The 17,646-nt window shown below is 42.1% G+C and overlaps 1 protein-coding gene across 1 annotated transcript in view; it reads left to right on the forward strand.

Annotated features, from left to right (window-relative positions):
* The window catches only part of CSMD2 (CUB and Sushi multiple domains 2), a 1,686,610-nt gene that overhangs the window by 1,182,369 nt on the left and 486,595 nt on the right, over positions 1 to 17,646 (forward strand). The window contains exon 10 of the mRNA XM_069756979.1: positions 9,429 to 9,550. Within this exon, the coding sequence (XP_069613080.1) occupies positions 9,429 to 9,550 (122 nt within the window). The remainder of the gene's footprint in view (positions 1 to 9,428; positions 9,551 to 17,646) is intronic.

Below are 17,646 nucleotides of genomic sequence, written 5' to 3' on the forward strand. Positions count from 1 at the left end.
TCAAATTTCTTTTTAATGACTAAGCCTTGTAACTCCATATAAACTCAATATCTAATGATAAATGCATCACAATATACCAGATCAGAAAAAGTAAGATCTCAATTGCTGCACTATAACTGCTCCTATCAATAACTGTGAAGCATATCATTTTAGTTTATATGTATATAGTAACATAGTTAGTAAGGCCGAAAAAAGACATTTGTCCATCCAGTTCAGCCTATATTCCATCATAATAAATCCCCAGATCTATGTCCTTCTACAGAACCTAATAATTGTATGATACAATATTGTTCTGCTCCAGGAAGACATCCAGGCCTCTCTTGAACCCCTCGACTGAGTTCGCCATCACCACCTCCTCAGGCAAGCAATTCCAGATTCTCACTGCCCTAACAGTAAAGAATCCTCTTCTATGTTGGTGGAAAAACCTTCTCTCCTCCAGACGCAAAGAATGCCCCCTTGTGCCTGTCACCTTCCTTGGTATAAACAGATCCTCAGCGAGATATTTGTATTGTCCCCTTATATACTTATACATTGTTATTAGATCGCCCCTCAGTCGTCTTTTTTCTAGACTAGATTAATTATTATCAAGTAGATATATATACAGTACAGACCAAAAGTTTGGACACACCTTCTCATTTAAAGATTTTTCTGTATTTTCATGACTATGAAAATTGTACATTCACACTGAAGGCATCAAAACTATGAATTAACACATGTGGAATTATATACTTAACAAAAAAGTGTGAAACAGCTGAAATTATGTCTTATATTCTAGGTTCTTTAAAGTAGCCACCTTTTGCTTTGATGACTGCTTTGCACACTCTTGGCATTCTCTTGATGAGCTTCAAGAGGTAGTCACCGGGAATGGTCTTCCAACAATCTTGAAGGAGTTCCCAGAGATGCTTAGCACTTGTTGGCCCTTTTGCCTTCACTCTGCTGTCCAGCTTACCCCAAACCATCTCGATTGGGTTCAGGTCCGGTGACTGTGGAGGCCAGGTCATCTGGCGTAGCACCCCATCACTCTCCTTCTTGGTCAAATAGCCCTTACACAGCCTGGAGGTGTGTTTGGGGTCATTGTCCTGTTGAAAAATAAATGATGGTCCAATTAAACGCAAACCAGATGGAATAGTATGCCGCTGCAAGATGCTGTGGTAGACATGCTGTTCAGTATGCCTTCAATTTTGAATAAATCCCCAACAGTGTCACCAGCAAAGCATCCCCACACCATCACACGTCCTCCTCCATGCTTCACGGTGGGAATCAGGCATGTAGAGTCCATCTGTTCACATTTTCTGTGTCGCACAAAAACACGGTGGTTGGAACCAAAGATCTCAAATTTGGACTTATCCGACTAAAGCACAGATTTCCACTGGTATAATGTCTATTCCTTGTGCTCTTTAGCCCAAACAAGTCTCTTCTGCTTGTTGCCTGTCCTTAGCAGTGGTTTCCTAGCAGCTATTTTACCATGAAGGCCTGCTGCACAAAGTCTCCTCTTAACAGTTGTTGTAGAGATGTGTCTGCTGCTGGAACTCTGTGTGGCATTAACCTGGTCTCTAATCTGAGCTGCTGTTAACCTGTGATTTCTGAGGCTGGAGACTCGGATAAACTTATCCTCAGAAGCCTCTTGGTCTTCCTTTCCTGGGGCGGTCCTCATGTGAGCCAGTTTCTTTGTAGCGCTTGATGGTTTTTGCCACTGCACTTGGGGACACTTTCAAATTTTTCCCAATTTTTCAGACTGACTGACCTTCATTTCTTAAAGTAATGATGGCCACTCGTTTTTCTTTACTTAGCTGCTTTTTTCTTGCCATAAGACAAATTCTAACAGTCTATTCAGTAGGACTATCAGCTGTATATCCACCAGACTTCTGCACAACACAACTGATGGTCCCAAACCAATTTATAAGGCAAGAAATCCCACTTATTAAACCTGACATGGCACACCTGTGAAGTGAAAACCATTCCCGGTGACTACCTCTTGAAGTTCATCAAGAGAATGCCAAGAGTGTGAATAGCAGTCATCAAAGCAAAAGGTGGCTACTTTGAAGAACCTAGCATATGAGACATATTTTCAGTTGTTTCACACTTTTTTGTTAAGTATGTAATTCCACATGTGTTAATTCATAGTTTTGATGCCTTCAGTGTGAATTTGCAATTTTCATAGTCATGAAAATACAGAAAAATCTTTAAATGAGAAGGTGTGTCCAAACTTTTGGTCTGTGCTGTATATATCTACTATATAAAGCTGAATGTGTGTGTGTGTGTATGTGTGTGTGTGTGTGTATGTCCGGGATTGGCATCTGCACCGTCGCAGCTACAGCCACAAAAGTTTGCACAGTCACACGTCTGGACCCTGCGAGCGTCATAGGCTACGTTGTGAGGTGAAATTTTAACCCCGCGTTTTCCAATTCGCCAAACAATTTTGCCCCTATCTACATAATGGGGAAAAAAGTGTTGGAGGCGTCGCAGCTACAGAAACAAAATTATGCACAGTCACACGTCTGGACCCTGAGAGCGTCATAGGCTACGTTGTGAGGTGAAATTTTAACTCCGCGCTTTCCAATTCACCAAACCATTTTTCCCCTATCTACATAATGGGGAAAAAGTGAAATGAAAAGTGTTGGAGGCGTCGCAGCTACAGCCATAAAATTTTGCACAGTCACACGTCTGGACCCTGAGAGCGTCATAGGCTATGTTGTGAGGTGAAATTTTAACTCCGCACTTTCCAATTCACCAAACAATTTTGCCCCTATCTACATAATGGGGAAAAGTGAAAGGAAAAGTGTAGGAGGCAAATTGACAGCTGCCAGATGTGAACAAGGGGGACTTAAAGAATGAGAGCGATGGCGCCAAAGAGTATATACCGTACAGTTGCTAAGGTGGGGCCCCGACATGAGATACTCACCACACACGGGGATATGAACACACACACAAAATGCGCCACACACTACCACGTGCTTGAACACATATACCACCCTCAGCACACATTTCACCACACATACACCAACCTCGCCACATAAAAGTCAAAACACAAAAGTCGCCGCTCAAAATTTACCACGCGCAAAACTCGCCACATGCAAAAACTAGGCTCACGCAAAACGCGCCACAAGTGCAAAACTCACCTCATGGAAAACTCGCCACACGCAAAACTTGCACACGCAGAAAAATTGCCACATGCACAAAATTTGCTAAATATGCAAAAGTTGCCTCACACAAAACTTGCACATACTCAAAAGGCACCAGACATAAAACTCACCACGCGCAAAACTCGCCATGCGCAAAACTTGCTGCACACAACTTGCTACCCTAACTTGTCACATGCAACTCGACACACAAAAAGTTGCTACACGCATGTTGCCACACAAAACTCATCTCACAAAAGTCGCTACATGCATGTCGCCACACACAACTCAACACACACAACTTGACAAACGAAACTCGCCCTAAAACACACACAAGTCTGGTATTAGCTTTCAAAAATAAAATTCTGATTAATAAGCAGACAAACTACAAGAGCAACAAATGTACCATATAGGAAATACGGCAGCGGTCAGTCACATGACCAGTCTATTATGTGTATGTGTGAGCTAATATATACTGCCAGGGGGAGGGCTTCCTGTTGGCTAGGGATTTATCAGGCTGCCAATTTATCTTACAAATACTGAGGTAAAAATACTGAGCAAATAACGTGTTAACGAGGTCTAATACAGGAGATCACACAGGTATATACTATATACAGGGGAGATGACACACAGATATATACTATATACAGGAGAGATGACACACAGGTATAAACTATATAAAGGAGGAGATGACATACAGGTACATACTATATACAGGAGGAGATGGCATACAGGTATATACTATATACAGGAGGAGATGACACACAGGTATATACTATATACAGGAGCAGATTACCTACAGGTATATACTATATACAGGAGGAGATGACATACAGGTATATGCTATATATAGAAGATGACATACAGGTATATACTATATACAGGAGGAGATGACACACAGATATATACTATATACAGGGGAGATGACACACAGGTATATACTATATACAGGAGGAGATGACATACAGGTATATACTATATATAGAAGGAGATGACATACAGGTATATACTATATATAGGAGGAGATGACATACAGGTATATACTATATATAGGAGGAGATGACATACAGGTATATACTATATATAGGAGGAGATGACATACAGGTGTATACTATATATAAGGGAGATGACAAACATGTATATACTGAGGTGAAAATGAGAGGTGTGAGGTGAAAATGAAAAGGTGTGAGTGCAAAATGAGAGGAGTGAGGGAAAATAGTGTAGTGATTGGAAAATGACAGATGTGAGGTCGAAATGACAAGTGTTAGGCGGGAATGAGAGGAGTGAGGGAGAAAATGAGAGGTGTGAGGGAGAAAATGAGAGATGTGAGGGGGAAAATTAAAGATGTGATTAGGAAAATGAGAGGCGTAATGGGAAAATAAGAGAAGTGATGTGTTATAACTAACCACAGATATTTACTATGCCCAGGCAACGCCGGGCTCTTCAGCTAGTATATTTATATAGCTGTTAAGTACAATATATATACACAGTATGCAGTATACAGTATATATATATATATATATATATATATATATACATATACCGTATATACTCGAGTATAAGCCGAGATTTTCAGCCCATTTTTTGGGGCTGAAAGTCCCCCTCTCGGCTTATACTCGAGTCATATACCCGGGTGTCAGCAGGGGAGGGGGAGCGGGGGCCGTGTAATCATACTTACCTGCTCCCAGCGCGGTCCCTGCAGTCCCTGGCTTCTCCGGCGCTGCAGATTCTTCCTGTACTGAGCGGTCACATGGCACCGCTCATTACAAAAATGAATAGGCAGGTCCACCCCCATAGGGGAGGAGCCGCATATTCATTGCTGTAAATCATCGGTGCCATGTGACCGCTCAATTACAGGAAGAAGCTGCAGCGCCGGAGAAGCCAGGGACTGCAGGGACCGCGCCGCAGCAGGTAAGGGGTGCGCAGCGCTATAATTAACTGCTCCTCGCTCCGGCTCCGTCTGCAGCGTCCTCTAGCAATGACGCTCAGGTTAGAGGGCGCTGTGACGTAGTCAGTGCGCGCCCTCTGCTGAGCGTCAGTGCTGGAGACGGAGCCGCACGAGGAGCAGGTAATTATTGAAAGCGCCGGCGTCCTGAGAAGAGAGGTGAGTATGTGATTTTTTTTTTTTTATGGCAGCACCAGCAGCATTCTAAGGAGCACCTATGGGGCCATAAAGGTGCAGAGCATATAAGGGGCACAGCATTATAAGGAGCACCTATGGGGCCATAAAGGTGCAGAGCATATAAGGGGCACAGCATTATAAGGAGCACCTATGGGGCCATAAAGGTGCAGAGCATATATGGGGCACAGCATTATAAGGAGCACCTATGGGGCCATAAAGGTGCAGAGCATATAAGGGGCACAGCACTATAAGGAGCACCTATGGGGCCATAAAGGTGCAGAGCATATATGGGGCACAGCATTATAAGGAGCACCTATGGGGCCATAAAGGTGCAGAGCATATAAGGGGCACAGCATTATAAGGAGCACCTATGGGGCCATAAAGGTGCAGAGCATATATGGGGCACAGCATTATAAGGAGCACCTATGGGGCCATAAAGGTGCAGAGCATATATGGGGCACAGCATTATAAGGAGCACCTATGGGGCCATAAAGGTGCAGAGCATATAAGGGGCACAGCACTATAAGGAGCACCTATGGGGCCATAAAGGTGCAGAGCATATAAGGGGCACAGCATTATAAGGAGCACCTATGGGGCCATAAAGGTGCAGAGCATATATGGGGCACAGCATTATAAGGAGCACCTATGGGGCCATAATCAAAGGTGCAGAGCATATATGGCACAGCATTATAAGGAGCATCTATGGGGCCATAATCAACGGTGCAGAGCATTCTATATAGCACAGTTGTATATGGAGCATCTATGGGGCAATAATGAACGGTATGGAGCATCTATTTTTATTTTTGAAATTCACCGGTAAATGCTGCATTTTCTACCCTAGGCTTATACTCGAGTCAATAAGTTTTCCCAGTTTTTTGTGGCAAAATTAGGGGGGTCGGCTTATACTCGGGTCGGCTTATACTCGAGTATATACGGTATATATATATATATATATATATATATATATGTGTATATATATATATATATATATATATATATATATATTGTAGGGGTTACACTCGCTCAGGTGCGACAGCTAACACTCAGGAGGCACGTTCCATTAAAAGTTCAGAGGGGTTATTGCTCCATAAACCACATAGTAGATAACAGAAATCAAATAGCCTTTAGCTCAGGAACAGAAAATACAAGTGTCCAGTCCTTCAAGCTCAGTTCTGGAGCCTTAACACACTCTGGAGGGTCTCACCTCCACACACACATCTGCTGTGTTAAACATTAGCCTTTCTTTTATAGGTCTAACCACACCCAGGAACCCATCACATGATTAAACATGTGGTTATGACATCACCACAGGTCCTGAAAGACACATAGATAGGCAGGGTTATGATACAGCGACAAGCCACCTATGAGAGACACATATCTCCCGTCGACTATTCAACCTTTAGCCACGCTACGATATATATATATATATATATATATATATATATCTGATAAGTGCATAGTAAATCTTAGATTCCATTGTTAATTACAGATTAGTTCCTAATATATTAGGGCTGCCAGGGGAATTAGACTGCCTTCTTTTCAACCTGTTGGCAAATGCAAGATCTTTAGTGACAGCCAGTGTAATGATGTAAAAATGTTGGCTTCCATAAACATCTTATTTTTTTTACTTTGACTTGTATTTTCTAGGAATGTGCCCTGTTGTAAGAGAGATATTTATGACAGTTGGTAAAAGCAATTAGATGAATGTTAACTGAACTTGATATTCTTGGTGGGATCAGTTGATCATCTCGTGGGTATTGGCTTTTCCCAACTGTCTCTCCATCATCAGTCATCGGGGGAGAGTTGGGGCACCGCTGTGCACAATAAGTGGTCATCCAGTCCGACCTAAAATTGCAAGTTTGGCAATATATGGTCAGCTCTAGTATACTGTCAATTGTATGGTCAAATTAAAGGGCCCCTGACAGCTGATACATGCTGACTGCTCCACAGGCAGCAAATATCAGACACTGGTTGTATAATTTCAGCCACATATGTTTCACTCTGAAATGCTGGGGTGTTTCAGAGAAATACACTTTAAAAGCTGCTGCTGACCAAACAGCACGAGAAACTAGTTGGACAGGTGGATCAAGGCAGCTGCTCTCCACCCACTGACCTGGAGTGAAAGGTCTCTAACTATACATGCAGGCAGAGACCTGTCACTCCAGGGTAGCGGGTGACGAGAAGCTGCTGAGGACCCACCTGTTCGACTAGTCTTCTGTGCGACTTGGTCCACGGTTGCATTTCATAGTTAAACATGTATGGCTGAAATTGTACAGTCAGTGTCTGATATCTTTTGCCCATGGATGTGGCAGCTTGTATCATCTGTCAGGTTCCCTTTAACATCAATAGAAAATAGCGATGTATGCAAATTGCTATTCCATTATTGCAGATTCACCTTTTCTATTCTTTAACCACAGTTGTTCCGAGAGTGTTTAGTATTGCAAGCACATTACGGTATATTAGCGGTGTGACAATGCTAGATGCTGTAGATATAGCGGACTTGTATTGACTTGGGAAGATAATTAATTTTTGACGTATTGCACCAGCACCCTCTGCTCCCTGTTGTGAAGCTGAGAAATACCCTTGTGGAACCTGATGTATGTGTCACAGAAGTGTAGCAATGCGTCTGTCAATCTGCCAGGCATTTGGTAGGGAGTGGTGATGAGGGAGCATTAACATTTCATTAAACATTAGACTAGGACGCGTCTGACTGGGGCATGATGAATTGCTGAGCTTTTGTAAATGGAATGGAAAATAATTGTCGCTGCCTTTTGTACAGAAATGAATGGGTCCTCTCTTACTCCTCTGCCCAATACGAGCTGTCACAAGGTCACCTAGAACATATTAACCCTTTGCATTCATTCGGAAAAGGTTGACAAGCAAGCCAAGAACTGTCCTGCAGAATGGTGGCAGGGGGACTCGTTAATTAGCATTCCTTCTTGTCAGTGAGATTTTTCAGCCAGCCTTCGCATTTCACTGCAGCACTGTCCTAGCAGCACTTGATATTCAGAGCCACACACCCACCCCAAACACACTCCACGCACAGGGGAGGTGGAGACAAACCGAGCAGTCTTCATTGGAAAGAATGAGGGAGCCAGAGTCTGTCCAGATCAGCTGCTTCCATGAAATCTTCCTCCTCCCATCCTTCTCCATGAAACTAGCTGAACAGAAAAGCCTGGCTTAACCTTTCTTATGCCAGATGTTGCTACTTGGCTAGGAAGAAGGCTTATTGTGCATTTAATCTCCTGGCTCCTTATATATGTAATTGCACCCTTGGTTGTCAGGCACAGTGACGTTTGACTATTTCATGAGACAATATAACACCCAAGGCTGGGACTCATCCAATTCCCTGTGTCAAATGCAGCATTCTTATCGAATATGACCTTAAATCCATTGACTTAGCTATAGCACAGTAGCAACTGATTCAGCCTAAGGCATTGGCCATCTGTGCTTTGCATGTATTTCTATGTACATAGTGATTTCCAGTCATCTTTAAACATTCTCCAAACAGCAAAATACTGTTTCACTGCAATTCTGTAAACTGGTAAATCGAATGTACCATCTCTAGTCATTTAGAGTATTACCTTCCTAAGCTATACTATACACAGTGTTGTAGCTATAGAAGGGTGCATGGATTACAGTCACACTTGGGATCTTGAGCCTAGGAGGGCCTAAAGGTTCTGTCTATGATAGTTGTGGACCTTCTTGGAGATTGGCATTGGGACAAGCTTCAAGTTATGCCACTCTCACTATACAAATCAGAAAACCGTTTGATTTATGTTAGGAAGAAAAGTTCAACGTATTGTATTTTCCTTGATGGGACCATTTTTGGCTTTAGTTCAGCTATTCATACCTTGTGCTTCTGATAACAGCTAAGCTATTGCAAGACGGTGTGTCCTAACCGAGTCCAATACAATCTTACTAGGTATAGAAAAAGAGAAAAGATAAAGTTATATTGGTATGTTTTGTACATGTATATTCTACCACTATAAAAGTACATGGACTAGCTATATGGTATTGCTCTTATTAAAAGTAGACTGTAGATGTAGGATAATATTGTATCACTGCAAACCTAATCCTATACAAAAAGCTATAAATAAACGTCAACCCAACATCATCCAACATAAAATTCTATAGGTTACGTACGGTTAAGATGACCTAATGGATTTTCACATTTTACCCTACAGCAAGAATGTGTGACGCTCATCTTCGGGGACCTTCTGGGATTATCACATCCCCTAACTATCCAGTCCAGTATGACAGCAATGCACACTGTGTGTGGATCATTACAGCCATTAATCCATCCAAGGTATGATAGTGGTTTAAAGAAATTATGAGTGTGTAAAATGTGAAAAGTCACAGTGGAATAGCTATATATGATGTTTGATCAATATTTAATATATTTTTTTATGTGCATGGAGTATACAAGAGAAATTAATGCTATAGGGATGTATATAATCTAGACATAGAATTAAAGTCAAATTTATGTTTTTGTGTAACATGTTTGCATTATTATTATTTATTTATATAGCACCATTGATTCCATGGTGCTGTACATGAGAAGGGGTTACATACAAGTTACAGATATCACTTACAGTAAACAAGCTAACAATTACAGACTGATACAGAGGGGCGAGGACCCTGCCCTTGCGGGCTTACATTCTACAGGATGGTGGGGAAGGAGACAGTAGGTTGAGGGTTGCAGGAGCTCCATTGTTGGAGAGACGGTAGCTTCGATAGTGGTGAGGAGGCAGCGGGGTCATTGCAGGCTGTAGGCTTTCCTGAAGAGATGGGCTTTCAGGTTCCGTCTGAAGAATCAGAATGTGGTTGATAGTCGGACGTGTTGGGGCAAAGAATTCCAGAGGATGGGGGATATTCGGGAGAAGTCCTGGAATCAGATGGGTGAGGAGCAGATAAGTGTGGAGGAGAGAAGGAGGTCTTGGGAGGACCGGAGATTACGTGAGGGAAGATATCGGGAGATTAGTTCAGAGATATATGGAGGAGACAGGTTATGGATGGCTTTGTAGGTCAGTATTAGTAATTTGAACTTGTGCATGTGTGGTAATGATACACTGAGCTGAAGGGATAAGAGAATCTACAGATGTGTTCAACCGCACTTTTTCTTAAATTTGACTGTGAACTGAAATCAATATCATAACTAGAAAAATTATTGGCAGGCTAAAAGCAACATCAAAGCCTTTGGGTCGCCATCAATAGACCCCTGAAGCCCATATAGCTTGTTATATTGTTATAAGGGGGTTTCTTTAACAAAACCTGGTAATTTAAGGCTGTATATTTCAAGTAAGATGAATCAAATGTTCTGTTTTTGGCATCCTGTATATAATATGTGTAACTAAAGGATAAACATCTCACGTACAGTATATGGTTGTCAGGTTTAATAGGCGCACAAACAGTAAGACCATAGCTCTGCACTAAGCAAGCCTGCACACCACACATCAGTTGCAAATATGCAAAGCAGGCTCAAGAGTTCATGTCCCCTTAAGGGACTAAAAATATAAGTGTAACATAATAAAAAAATATAAAAATAAAAACATAAACGTTTTAATCACCCTTCTTTTATGATGAAAAATTGAAAAAAAAATTGAAAAAAATAAAATAAACATATTTGCTGTTGACACAGCCATAATAGTACAGTTTATAAAAATATAGAGGTAGGTAAGAAATGTAATAAAGAAAAATTGCTTTTGATCGCCTCATGTTCCTAAAAAATCCGATAAAAGGTGACTAAAACATTGTATTTACCCCAAAATGTTACTAATAAAAACTATAAATCACCACTCAAAATATGCCCACTTATTGTTTAAGGTTCAATAAAAATGAACATATACACGATTTTCTATATATTAAGTACTGAGCAAAGGATTTAGGCCGATGTGAAAGAAATGTTGCAAAGTATGAATGTTTTCAAAAATGTGAATGATATTGGTTTATAATTATCAATTAGCAAAATACAAAGTGAATGAAAAGAAGAAAAATCTAGTTCACGATGAAATACGGTGTGACCACGGTGTGTTCTGAACCTGCCCGACGCTCGCACTTCGATCCCCGCTGCCGGCAGGAAAGGAACTTTATTCCTCCCGTTAGTGTTCAGTGTCCAGTCTCAGGGTCGGCACAGTTACAGTCACTACACTGTGTATAGAGAGCGGTGGCTGACTGCAGGATTAGCATTAGGCTCTAAGTGCGGGCACCAGGCACGTTCAGAATGCCATTAACCTGCAGATTAACTCCATATTTGCAGGTTAATAGCATTTTTTCACGTGATAGGTTCCCTTTAAGGCCGGGGTCACACTTGCGAGTGCCATGCGAGAAACTCGAGCAAGTCTCTCGCATCAATACCCAGCACTGCTGCCGGCACTCGGGACTGGAGCGTTCAGCTGCATGTATTTTTATACAGCTGAATGCTCCGGTCAAGAGTGCCGGCGGCAGTGTCTGGTATTGATGCGAGAGACTCACATGAGTTTCTCGCATGGCACTCGCAAGTGTGACCCCGGCCTAAAGCTTTAATTCTTCTTATTAACTTGCACACAGTTTTTGAGATCTTCTGTGGATGTGTACTTGTGCAAATCCTTCTATCTGTTCATGTATTCCAAGGCAGAGTCGATGATGTTGAGATTAGAGCTCAGTAGGGGCATGTCACCATTTCCAGGACTCATTGTTTTTTGGGGGGGTTGAAAACAGTTATTAATGACATTGGCTGTATGAATAAATTTGAAGCCAATGAGATGCCTTCCTGAAGATACAGCATGATAGATAAGTATATCCCTGTATTTGTCAGCATTGAAGACACCAAGGAAAGCGAAACATTAAGGACCATAGACACAGTGGCTGGCCAAGGAAACTTAGTGCAGCAGCTGAAAGAAATATGCTTACTTTCTTTCGAAAATACAAGATGTCCAGCAGTGCTATCAGCTCAAAACAGGCAGCAACCAGTAGTAGCCAGCTACAACGCAGGCCAGAAATGATCTTTATGGAAGAATTATGGCTAAAAACCATGATGGAAACCAGGCAAAGTGATTCAAATATACATGAAAACAGCGTGAAGACTAGAGACTAGGGTGAAGAAAATTGAAAGCTGATGCTCTGAAGTAATGAGTCAAAATTTTAATTATTTGGCTGTAACAAAGGCAGCTTGTTACCAAAGGGATGGTGTGTGGTACAATGTGTGGCTGCAGTTAACACTGAAGCTGGTGAAGGGTCTAGCAAGTTTGGGGCAACAGTTCAGCAAATGGATTTGAGAATTTGGTCAACATTAATGGTGACCTCAATGATAAGGCTAGATACTTTTCTATTCTGAAATACTACAATTGCGACCCCAAACATAGAGCCAATGTCGTTAAAAACTATTTTCAGTATAAAAAGAACAAGGAGTCCTGGAAGTGATGGTACACCCTACACAGAACCCTGATCACATCATCATAAAGTCTGTTTAGAATAATATGTGGAGACAGAATAATTTATGCATGCCTACATGCACAGAAGATCTGTGATTAGTTCTCCAAGATGTTTGGAACAACCCACCTGCCAAGTTCAAAGACTGTGCAAGCCTATTGAGAATAATTGATATCTTTTTGCAAAGGGTGGTGGTGACCTCAAGTATTAATTTGATTTAGATAATTATTTTGTTCATTCACTTTGCATTCCTTAAGTAATAAAAATAAGATATTAACATTGCTTTTTCCAATAAAGGTTTTGAAGTTTGAATTTGGATTATGATATGTTAACACAGGTAACATGAAACATTAAAAGGTCTTGATTGCTCTCATAATGTGATTAAAAGATCATAAGTATGACAAAAATGATAAATCCAGAGTTAATTCATCTTTTTTATTGCGTTTATATTACTGAGTTGAAACTATACTCTTGAGAGGATTATGATTATGTACATGCATGAAATGACAATCTTGATAATCAGAGACAATCATTGCTACTCCCATTGCACTATAGTCATATCCACCAAAGTGCCAACTTTAATTGCTATTTGTAGACTTTAGAAGCTACTTCTGTAAATGAATCTGGCCATGTGTGTTCACCCTTTCAACCATTATTGAGTAAATATGTTTCAGGATCTTAGTGGAAAATGGCATATGATGGAAGCTTCAAATTATAACTTGGCGCATTGTGCATGGCAGGCTCCCTTGTGAAGTTGTGTTATTTCTTCTGTAGCAACTACTGAATATTACAAATCATTAATTACATGTAGAGTATTTGTTGTTCCATTACCTGCAGTACCAGAATTTCTAGCAGCCAATTAAACAGTATTTTATCTCTATAGCAGATACTGAGCCCATTGATTGGCTGCAGCGGTCACATGCACAGTAGACGTGATGTCACTGCTGCAACCAATAACCAATGGAGCACTGGAGTGGGGGAGGGGGAGTGCAACTGATTTTATTATGTATAACTACACTAGATCAATGGGAGGTAATCAGAATTTAGATGAAAAAAACCCATTAACAGAAGGCATACTGCTACTACTATACCATTATGTTATCATCGGCTTTGATTCTGTTGTGTCTCCTACCTATTCAAAATGTAATATCACTAAACCTGAGATATATTCATCTCCTGCTCCTTTTAAGATCCTACATGTGTTCTTTTTTATCTTCACTCTTTGCCCCCAAATAAAAGCCTTGTAAAAAAGAACATAATTTTGTAATACTCTGTCATGCATTTTTATGCTATATGCATTTATATGTGGACAGCCAATGATTTTAATTGCATGTGACCTTGCGTGGAGATTAATCGAAGTCCTTGACAAAAAGAAAGTGGTGGACTAAACATATCTGTATAAACATGTAGTAGCTATAGTCATGGTGGTAGCATAAAATATCATTAGGAATATAGATTTACTGCATATTTCGTTACTCTTTACTAGAGATGAGTGAACCTTTTAAGGTTCGTTTCAGTTCAGTTCGGCGAACATGCCCAAATCCCATTGAATTTAATGGGAGGCAAAACCAAATGTATAGACAACACCTTCAGGAGGGACAAAAAGCTGCCAAAACAGCAGCCAGAATACAAATACCGTGCATCATGGAAGCATGGGACAGGGCCTGCGACAGGGCTTGGACTAGCATTTCTAGCTTAAACATTGATCAGTAACAGGTAGATGAATAACAGGTGTAGGCCTGGTGCTCTGAGCGGCCTGTCAAATTCAGGCATTACACATGAAGGAGACCCAATTTAAAGTCTAAACATTTCCAACAATTAGGGACAGACACCAGGAAAAATGGAATCAATCGACCCTCAGTAGAAATTTGATAATGGCAGTCAGCCATGGGCCATTCATGAGGTATCAGCCATGGGCCAGTATTTTTAGCTTTGAATTTAAGTATTAATTAAGACAAGATGGGTGAGGGATTAGTGTAAGTCTGCTGTGCTGGGAGCCCTGAACCTCATGCAACAGCTCAAACTGTTTTTTTGCTCAGCCACACTCAGGCGGCACCAACATCAGCTTGGTAGACCACTAATGTTCGAAAAATTTAAGGATAGTAACACAGGTAGTTGACTGAAAGTAAGCACAGGCCTGCCGGTCAGGGAGGCCTTCTGCTACAGGCAACACACATGAAGGAGACCCAACTAGGAGTTGAAACATTTCCAAAAATAGGAGCAAACACCACTAAAGCGGCATCAATTTTCCCAGAATAGAAACAGTATAATAGGGCTCTGACACTCCTTCCACTACAGGCAAGCCATCAGATGAAGTCCCAACTTGGAGTCTCCCCATTTCAAAATATTATTGTCAAACACCACTAAAGTGGCATCAATTTCCCAAGAGTAGAAATAGTGTAATGGGGCTCTGACACCCCTTCCACTAGAGGCAAGCCACCAGATGGAGATCCAACTTGGAGTCTTCACATTTCCAAAAAATGCTTGTAACATCAACAGCAGTGGCAACAGTCTGCAACTGAGGCGCAAAAGTCATTGGAGATCCATTATTATTATTATTATTATTATTATTATTTATATAGCACCATTGATTCCATGGTGCTGTACATGAGAAGGGGTTACATACAAGTTACAAATATCACATACAGTAAACAAACTAACAATGACGGACTGATACAGAGGGGCGAGGACCCTGCCCTTGCGGGCTTACATTCTACAGGATTATGGGGAAGGAGACAGTAGGTTGAGGGTTGCAGGAGATCCGGTGTTGGTGAGGCGGTAGCTCCGGTGTTGGTGAGGCGGTAGCTCCGGTGTTGGTGAGGCGGTAGCTTCGATAGTGATGAGGCAGCAGTGGTGTCAGTGCAGGCTGTAGGCTTTCCTGAAGAGATGAGTTTTCATTTTCCGTCTGAAGGATCCGACTGTGGTTGATAGTCGGACGTGTTGGGGCAGAGAGTTCCAGAGGATGGGGGATCCATGGCTTGATTATCTTGATGAAAGTTAGGCGGTCTACACTTTCAGGAGTCAGCCGGATGTGCTTTTCCGTCAAGACACCACCAACAGCGCTGAAGATACGTTCTGAGAAAATGCTTGCAAAACATCCAAGGTGTGACAGGCGAACTCAGGCCATTTTTCCAAAATGAAAAAGGGTTCAAATTCCCCCTCATGACATTAATATTGAGCTCTAGATAATCATGCGCCAACCTGTCCAGTCATTCACAATGTGTCAGACTTGTACTCTGTTCTGCTGGTGCATTGGCTGGTCAAACAATTGTGTGAAATGAGTCACAGAAAGTGGTTCTGCCACTTACACTGCTACTAATGTTTTGCATTGGTGACTCATCGTTCCCGGTGTTGGAAGTCTAAAACTGTGATGCACATTGTGTGCCTCACTGCTGTCTTGGGGAAAACCATTCTTAAGATTGTCTACAAGAGTGTTTTGATACTCCAGCATGCACGCATCCCTTTTCAGGAGGGAAAGCATCTGGCAAAATTTACTCTTGTACCGAGGATCTAGCACAGTGGCAACCCAATATTCAGCACTATTTCTAATCCTATCAACACGGGCATCATGTTGGAGATGCAGTGCAGCATGAAGGTGCTCATGTATCAGGTGCTTCCATGAGGTCCAAGTTCATGGTGCATTGGTGGTTGGATAACTCTCAAGCTTGCTTCCTCCATCTCCTCCCGCTAACCTTACACAACAGAGAGGGGATCATGATCCTCTTCATTTTCTGACTAATGTGTTCCGATCACCTCTTTCTCCTTCATTTGTTTCTCGGCTCCTGCGCCTTCAGTAACAGTATGTCTGGTACCTGGAGACCCCCTCGATCGCTGTAATCCACTCTCCCATGGCACCTGCTTGTGCGACAACAGTTCGGAACTTAGAGATATTGTTAACCCTTCTGCATCCTTCTCTGCTTCCACCTCTTCCTCTGGGACCCCCCCCCCAATTCCTCTGCAGACTAATCAAAGTGTGCTCCAAGCATGTAGATGACCAGAATAGTGATGATGATGGCATCATCAGCTTTAACTATCTTAGCAGCCCATTCGAAGCTGTGCAGAAGGGTGCAGAGGTCCTTCATTTGGGGCCACTCCGCAAGCGTGATTTGTACTTCATCCATACTTTGTTGGCCCAGGTTATGCAAAAGGACATACTGCACCAAGGCTCATCACTGCTACCACAGTTGCTGCAATATTTGCAGAATGAATTCCACTGTGTCAGCACATGGCATATCAAATGGTTGGCTGAAAGACGTCTGTAGCAATGCAAGTCGATAATCCGCAGGGTGTAAACAGCGGAAGTGAGCACACAGTGACCATGCTTTCTGCAGCATCACATCCAGACCAGAATAGTGGTGGAGAAATTTCTGTACCACCAGGTTGAGGATGTGAGAAATGCAAGGCACCTGTGTGAGATTGCCCCAGCCTGGATAGCTGTCCACAACTCTATAGCTGTGTAACTGCGATCTCCAAGGCATATTAATTTAAACACTGCCTGATAGTGGTGAACCCTGGCTGCGTGGAGACTGGAGCTGGGGGGATTCTTTCTGCACTGTTGGAACTTGTGTCTCATTAAGGTAGAGGTTGAGGGTGATGGTGGAGGCCTTAGAGAAGGTGGAGGAGGCAGAAGAAGTGAAGGAAGTGTTAGATACAGAGGTTTGTCCCACAACCCTTGGGTATTACAAGACTTGTGGAGCAGCAACTTGCCCGCTTGCCCCCACAGCCACCAGAGTCACCTAGTGCCCAGTCAGCAAAATGTAATGCCCCTGGTCACGTTTGCTTGTCTAGGTGTCAGTGGTGAATTGCACCCTAGCAGACATAGATATTTTCAAGGAACAGGTGATGTTGTCTGCAACATTCTGGATTAGTGCAGTCACAGCTTTCTTAAGGAAGTATTGGCAACTGGGCAACTGGTACTGGGGACTGCGATGGCCATCAACTTTAGGAAACTGTCTTTATCCACCAAGTGAAAAGGCAGCATTTTTGTGGCCAACA

This window comes from Ranitomeya imitator, chromosome 3 (assembly GCF_032444005.1).
Source record: "Ranitomeya imitator isolate aRanImi1 chromosome 3, aRanImi1.pri, whole genome shotgun sequence".
In the NCBI taxonomy this organism is placed as follows: Eukaryota; Metazoa; Chordata; class Amphibia; order Anura; family Dendrobatidae; genus Ranitomeya; species Ranitomeya imitator.